Below are 7500 nucleotides of genomic sequence, written 5' to 3' on the forward strand. Positions count from 1 at the left end.
TCTCTGGAACGTGCGCTCGAAATAGGATTGAACGTGTTGGAGCTAAAGGATCGTCGCCCTAGGCCTAGCTCTTGGGACAACCGACTCCTGAACGCGTGTTTCAAAAGACAACAGCATACATGGAACACGGTGCAAGTGATCGGCCCCTGGTTGGTCAAAAACCTGCCGGAACCTCGGTTCTCCTGCGCACAGTACCACCTGTACCGCTGGTCACCGGCACTAGGACACCGGCAGCGAAAGCAGTTCGAAGAGATGGTAAATAACCTGCTACCTTCCTGGACGGCGCAGCTCATCGTAGCGCTCGATTGCTGCTTCGTCCTGTGGTCCCGGGATGCCTTTATCTACTGGTTCAGTCCTCACCGGTACAGCTCGTTGCAGGAACCGACGGAGCGGTTGAAGCATCGAGCTGCCTTTCTGCACATGTCCAACGCCTTACCGGTTGCTTCTCTTTCGCTGTACGATTATCTTTTCGAACTGGGCATCTTCCCCGATCATCAGATCGAGATCGTCTCATTGCGGATTGAACAGCTGGCTCCATTGGTGAGGGATTTCCCGAGCGAAGATGAGGAACAGGAGGAACTACAGATCCCTGATGCACCCGATCGCGATACGGGAATCAATCTCTACCAGCCGGCACTACACTCTGCCTCACAGTTACGGCTCGTTCGGCAGGTATTTGAAGCGATCTACCGCAACACGCAGGATCGGTGTGATTGACGACACCGAAACAGCGGGCCCTTCACCGTGACACCGGACACCGTGCGAAGTGTATCGGATTACGTAAGCTATTAAATGGTTTAACCGCAAACTACTCGCTCCACAAGCGGCTCGCCGAGTCTAATATAGTATCGATTGCTCTAGATAATGGTTCCTTGTTTATTGGTGATACGTATTAAGGGTGGAGCGCGGGGGGATGTACAATATGCTGGAAGAAGCAGCGTCGGTACGCGTCCGCTGCTCCTTCACACAGCTGATGATGTATATACATAGATATATATATAGAACTAACTCACAGTTTAACACTTAAGTACTCGATAATACAATCATAAATCACACACTCAGCAGAATAGAGAGAGTGGCAGCGTGGATGCGCCTCCATGCGGCCTCCATGAACTCCTCAAATGCAACGTCAACGCCAACGGCCACCCTTCAGCAAACCCCTTGAATTGGTCCTTTGGACACGAGGAGCGCCCTCGCCTTCCTTTGTGACCGCTTACGAGGTACCGGTGCTGGAGCTGTGCGTCAACAGCATAACATCCTCCGGCAGCGGGTGTCGCTTGTACTGGCGCTCGGTGACTAGAAACACAACCAACCCCCCGTACAGGATGTACATCAGACCGATCGCGTTGATCAGAATTGCTTGTGCCGGTAGCGCCGCATAGTTGGGACTGCAAATATTAGATGAAAAAGAATTAGAAGCGAAGAACTACGCTCCACGGTAAAAAGGACACTTACATCGAAAAGATAGCCTTCTCCAGCAGCCCTAGCAGGGCGGCAGCGATGGCCATTACGAATCCAGCAATTCCGAAGAAAACGTGCACCGGCATATAGGAGGCGCGCAGTTGCTCCCGTACGCCCGGAAACAGATAGGACACGAATCCAAACACGTACTGTCACACGTCGTTCCGGAAAGAGCACCGATCATAAAAATGTGTCTTATCTTGTTGGTTCTAGATGCGCCCAGCCAGATACTTACCTGCAACGAGAACAGCAGAACAGCCGAAAGGCCAACCCAGGAGTGGAGCGTGTACATGTTCGGGATGGGTGCCGGCCTGGCGAGATTGTGCGAATCAAACACGGCGACCAGTGCGATGACGGTAAACACGAATGCCGCCCCGTGGATGGTGGCGTGCGTCAGTTTGAGTGCCTTCTTGCTCGCGTACCGGAATCCACGGTAGATCAGTATCGCTGTGATGAAAAAAAAAACGATATAATTCAGATGAGGAAAGCGTCGAATCTCTCACCAACGACTCCGGGGACTTACAGTTGCCGTACAGGAAGATCATGCCCACGGACATGAGCAGCGGATGCCAGTTGAACTGTACTGCCGGCTGCGAGGTCCAGGCCAGGCCATTCAGGTGGATGCCGACCCAGCAGCTCACCAGTATGATGATCGTGATGCCGACGAGCTGCGTCACCAGGTACAGCACTCGAAAGTTGTTCAGTGCCGATGGCGGTGGAGCGCTGTTGTTATCCATGGTGATAACCGATGGGAGTTACTTTAGGTTTGATTGATTGCGCGAGAGTCGCCTGTAATTACGAGATGATCGTGAGCTTTATGAATCAACTTCAAGTCGCAGTTTGATTAGTATCAGCGGCAAAACAGCAACGGCGTGTACATATTCAAACCAGCCGATTTGGGAGCCGCTACGATCGAAATGTTGCAACGTGTGAGACGCCGTTGATGCGTCAGCAATAAGGCGCAGCTGTATGAACCAATATCGCAGACGTATTGCAGCCCAACTGGCCGCAATAAACATTCGAGAGCCGTCGCTGTAAACTATTCCCGCGCGATAGTCTCGCTGAGTCAACATGTGGAGGACCAGAACATCCAAAGGGTTTATGGCATATTAGTGTCTTTACAGTAAACTTGAGCCTCACAATCACTGCAACAAAAAAAAACTCTCAAGGGCATCGATCGTCACTTATCAGAACAACGTTTGCACGATAAGCTTGCCCCATCATTAATCTGCTGGGCTGGGCAATTCCGAAGCGCATCGTTCAGCTAATGACCCCGTGCCGGATCAACACCTTCGCTCGGCCCCATTCGTTCGACATTTTTCGGGGCATTCGTTTGAATCAACGCGAAAACCGTAAAGACATCTGCAACTTTCCGATGAGCGATCTTTCGACTGGCCCGGGGAAATCGGCCTTCACCGCGAACCGCGCGGATCAAATGCGCATTCGCTTCACACATGGTGTGCGTTCATGGTCTCATAGGGTTTGGCAGCTGCTTAGGACGTGGCGAAGCGTATCGGTGGCGATGCATCTTCCGGATGGTAGGCAACGCCCCATAGTTCCGAGGGCTCTAAAGCCGACTGCGGATTCGAAATGGATATTTGAATGTAAAGCGACAAATCGTGGACCTTATGAGTGTGCCTTATGAGTCCTTCAGTTCACTGGCAGCTGATGTGTCGTGATCTGAAGAAGATCTGTGTCTGTGGGGATGCCCTTGGAGTGGCAGCATTAGGGTACGGTGTGGCTCAACGCTTTCCCAGTCGACGACGCCCCTCGCGAGAACTTTTGAAATTCTCATAATTCATGACCAAGCGGGAATCGCGATTCCAACTTCAACATTTCAACCGCAAATCCCCCGCATTTAGCTTCGAGGCTTTGCGAGCTGCGCAATTGTTTCGCAGCCACCGGAACCGCCTCCCTAATGTCTGGAATATTTAACACCAGTAACGCTCCTATGTGCTGGCTGGGTGGTGGTTTAATTAATTCAAATGCTCTGGACCTGTTCGCTCCCTCCTTTTGGGACCTCTGGCTTATATTTTTATCGATTTTCTGCCACCCCTTGTAGCGTAGAATGGTGCTGAACGGAGAAAAGCCTCAGATATTCCACAGACCCATCAACATTCCTCGGATTGTTCTCGCACAGAAATGTGCCAGGCGGGGGTGGGTTGGAGGTTGTCCGGGGCTCGAGATGCTGCTCAAGTCATGTTCTGACTCGTGACATACGAAGTACAATGGGGGAAGAGCGCCAGAGGAATATACTGAGTGAATCTACGACAGTGATGGGAACAACATTTGGAGGAGGACCGCGGGTGTACTTCAAACGATAAATTGCAGACTGCTGCTGCTGGCCTGGCACACAACCGGGAACACACTTAGTGGAGGTTACTAGCGAACAATCAACCACAGGCACACAGGCACACTGGTGGTGGTGGTGGTGGTTACTGGCATGTTAAAATTGTCATAATGTGTACGACCTTCTACAATTACAATGGACACGGGGTCTGTTGGAGAAGTAATTGAACAAAGGAGCACGTCCGAAGTGCGTGCGTCCGGGAAAAGCTCTCACGAGAAGGCCTCACCATCACCATACGGTGACACCGATTTTCCATATGGTATGTACCGCGCGCGAGCGACCAAGCAAGCGAGCTGACCTTCACCGATATCAATCTAATGGATTGTTAATTCCAAGAACTCCCGGGGGCGTGATTGAAAGTCAGTGCTGCAGAACAGAGAACGAGAATGGTATGCGATGATGATGACGATACCACAAGCCGTTTGCCCGCGAACATCATCATCGGTCACAGCTGTTTCAAGCAGCGCACCAACAGCACACCTTAGAATAGCGCTCGATAAGAACGATGTAACCTGTTGTGTTTGTATCAAGCACCAGTTAGATGATAAGGCGAGCGACGCTCATCTGTTGCATCAACTGTTGATACACACTTTGTTCGATTATATCCGACCCTTTCGATTGGCACCCCTTTGGCCATTAATTGATATGTCCTAACAGGAATTAAACCCATTTCAGGACGGGACGGGACAGTCATGCCTGGCAGAACACAAACCCTGATGGAAATGTAGGACACGTGGCTGAAAAAAATGTGGAGGGTGGCCTCACCAGCAGCCGAGACGCACTTTCGCCGCCCTCTCCAGGTGGTGGCACACGAACAACACGAGTTTACGGAGTTTTCCACTCCACGACGATGCCGTACCACCTCTCAGTTGACTTCACTGAGATATACTAGCCGCGATAAGTGGCGGTGACCGCGAACACGAACAGCACGCAACTGAACGGTGGTCTCGGTTCCGAGTGGCGCTTGGAGCATGGATGTGGCCACCGGTTGTTGCTGGCACCGTTAGTGTGGATGGGTTGGGAGGGTGGTAGCGTATGGGGGGAGAGAAAAAAAATTCGCCAGGCTTATACTGCTGAGCTGAGCATCTCTGAGTAAAGCGGCAGCACAGTAACCGAAGGGAGATCCAAGTTGGAAAAGATGAGAGAGGAGAGAACCCGTTAACAGCAGTGTGCACTATGGGCCACGTACGTGACTGGACCCTCTGGGGCACTTGAAGAAGCTGATAATTTATCATGTTTGAAAGCGTTGTTTTTCAATTGTGGTTGCTTAAAAAAAATTGGAAAATAATTTATAAAATAAATGTTAACATGAGCGCAATACAAAGAGATAAAAGGAATGTTAAATACGACGTAAAACCCCGATAAAAAATACTTTTATGTTTTAAACATATAACAGCATCGCCTACTCAGCAACATCATTCCATGGCATTCTTGATGCACAAGCAGAGCAACTTGTTGGATGACCGACGTGCAAATTGGATGCCAGCAGGTTTCCAGCTACTGGCTGCTGCTACCGCTGCTAGGAAATGATGATGATGATGATGCTGCTGGTGCTCCTTTCTCCTTTCTGATAGCGGAACGAGTTCGGATGCGCAAACGCGCGAAAAACACGGCATCGTGTCGAATGATTCACACTGATGATGATGATGCTCTCTTGTTAGCGAACGAGCCTAGTAAACGAGGATGACGGCAGCACACTGATCTCATGCTGCTGGTGTTCCGAGAGCCAAGATAGCATTACTGTCGGATGCTGCTCTCTCGCCCGTTGGGTTGGTAGAAATGTTTTTTAAAATACAATGTTGCAGAGTGACATGATGGGATGTGATATATGATCTGCATGTGGTCTTCAACGGTGTCTGTTTGCATTAAGATTGCCCGGATGGGACCAGACGGCACTTACCATATGCGTTTCCCCACACTTGCATCTCGAGAGTAGCTACACCGGATCATTCGGTTGTTATCAGAAGAGACAATAACAAAGCTTGGACAGCACGTTTTTCTCATTTTAAAGCGCTTTTTTTAAGATTTATTATCGCTCGTCATAGGTGTAGGAGAAATGGGGGAGGTGGGGGTGGAGACCGTAAATGAACGTACGCAGCACGCATGAAAGGGTGAACATAATCTATGAAAACATAGGGAGCAGGAGCAGATACTAATAGTAATGGCAATGCAAAATAGGGTGTCCGATAGGACGTCCGATGTGTGTATGCGTTTGTGTCCGGGTGTGGAGACGCGCTAGCGGAGCGGGTCGACTATAGAACTATTTACAAAACTAAGAAGTACAACACTACAGTTTTACACACCTTCTCGCCCACGCTTTATCTCTTAAGTTCACCATCCCGCCATCTGGCATCAGGCAGCCTTTGGCAAAGAGGGCAAGAGAGCGTAGGACAAGGGAGGCGTTGATATTCGTTGGAAACCACAGCATCCTTCGTGGTGTGTACGCAGAGAGTGTGTTCAGTGCTTTTCCTTTATAAGATCATGCGCCTGCTGCGGGTAGAGCCGTATGTTTGCCAGCTGCATTCATATCACTCTTACGAACGAATAATATAATATAATAATTAATCTTTAAAAGAAAAAAACAATGCACTTTCAATACAAATACATTACGCATTATGCAATATCCTAATTAATACTATCGGCTCTCTTTATCCTCTCTTTTCGTTCTTCCTATCTCCTCTCTTTTTCATGCATTCTTTCCAATCCATCATGTTTCAATGTCGGGCACCAGACGATAGAAACGAAAGGGAAGCTTGGTGCTGGGACGATCGGTCGCAAATCGGTCGCCTGTCTGTCTGCCAGGGCTGAACGGGGCAAGAAGTGAGCAAGATACGGGATTCGAATTGCGTTTCTGTCTGTGTTGTTTCCCACTCTTTTTTCTCGTGCTTTGCCTAAAACAATAATAACTTAACAAAGAGAAACCTAACGAAAGCCATCGAACTAACGCTACAGATGGGTAGCCACCGGATTCCGTCTCTTGTTCTTTTTTTCGTGGTTATCTCTAACCAGTGGAAACCGTTTGTTGAAACGCGCATTACATCCCTTTGTCCTCGTTTCTCACACCCTCACTTCCACTCCTTGGACGGCGATCAGCTATGGAGCCATCGAGCCCATCGCGAGACTGAATGACTGCCTCTCGGTTTACAAACGTGCGACCTTCTCTCAGTGGCCGCCTATTACGGGTGCTACTGACAACAACAAAGCAGGCTCCGACTCTGGTGAAGGGAGGGTGGATTGCTAAAACCTTGAACACATACACACACCTATGCACGCACAAAGGACGAAACAGGGCTGCTCACTTTTCTCGCTTCCTGCGATTAACGCTCTTAATACAACACACTAACACAGAGAGTACTTGGTACACGCCGAAGAACAAATAAATGAACAAAGAGACAAATTAAAAGGGAAAATCACGATAAAAAAAGACGTTTGAAATTAAACAGAAAAGCCTACACGATACACAAGGAATTCCTGTCCTCACTTTCCATCTTGCATTCGCACGTATCTCGTTTCCCACACAGCACACACGATATCATTCACAGATCGCCGGCTTGGATCGTTCACATAATTTTTGTTTTCGAATTTTCTAAAGAACATTCGCATATTGCACGACACACATACGAGGGGGGGGGGCGACCTTCAGGGCGTGTGTACTCGGGGCTGCGGGATGACCAAAATGAAAGCTCACC

The 7500-nt window shown here is 49.3% G+C and overlaps 3 protein-coding genes across 5 annotated transcripts in view; 1 reads left to right on the forward strand and 2 right to left on the reverse strand.

Annotated features, from left to right (window-relative positions):
* LOC126576097 (uncharacterized) overlaps positions 1–732 on the forward strand; it is a 1774-nt gene extending 1042 nt beyond the window's left edge. The window contains exon 3 of the mRNA XM_050237206.1: positions 1–732. This exon is cut by the window's left edge and continues 589 nt beyond it. Within this exon, the coding sequence (XP_050093163.1) occupies positions 1–717 (717 nt within the window). The 3' untranslated portion in view covers positions 718–732.
* A 114-nt stretch (positions 733–846) lies between these two features.
* On the reverse strand, positions 847–4753 carry LOC126577339 (plasma membrane ascorbate-dependent reductase CYBRD1). 2 transcript variants are annotated; one of them, XM_050238867.1, is made up of 5 exons: positions 4577–4753; positions 1985–2250; positions 1697–1908; positions 1456–1610; positions 847–1388 (listed from the first exon to the last, which is right to left on the reverse strand). In XM_050238867.1, the coding sequence occupies exons 2-5, from the start codon at positions 2196–2198 to the stop codon at positions 1214–1216; spliced, it is 756 nt and encodes a 251-aa protein (XP_050094824.1). In that variant the 5' UTR covers positions 2199–2250; positions 4577–4753; the 3' UTR covers positions 847–1213. The 2 variants fall into 2 exon arrangements, with proteins under 2 accessions (XP_050094824.1, XP_050094825.1); XM_050238868.1 differs by lacking the exon at positions 4577–4753 and adding an exon at positions 2340–2434.
* Positions 4754–6219: 1466 nt separating this feature from the next.
* Positions 6220–7500, reverse strand: part of LOC126576109 (serine/threonine-protein kinase tricornered) — a 4850-nt gene continuing 3569 nt past the window's right edge. For both annotated transcript variants that reach the window (XM_050237224.1, XM_050237223.1), the window contains exon 5: positions 6220–7500. This exon is cut by the window's right edge and continues 678 nt beyond it. The gene's annotated coding sequence lies outside the window, so the exon portion shown is untranslated.

Source organism: Anopheles aquasalis, chromosome 3, assembly GCF_943734665.1.
Source record: "Anopheles aquasalis chromosome 3, idAnoAquaMG_Q_19, whole genome shotgun sequence".
In the NCBI taxonomy this organism is placed as follows: domain Eukaryota; kingdom Metazoa; phylum Arthropoda; class Insecta; order Diptera; family Culicidae; genus Anopheles; species Anopheles aquasalis.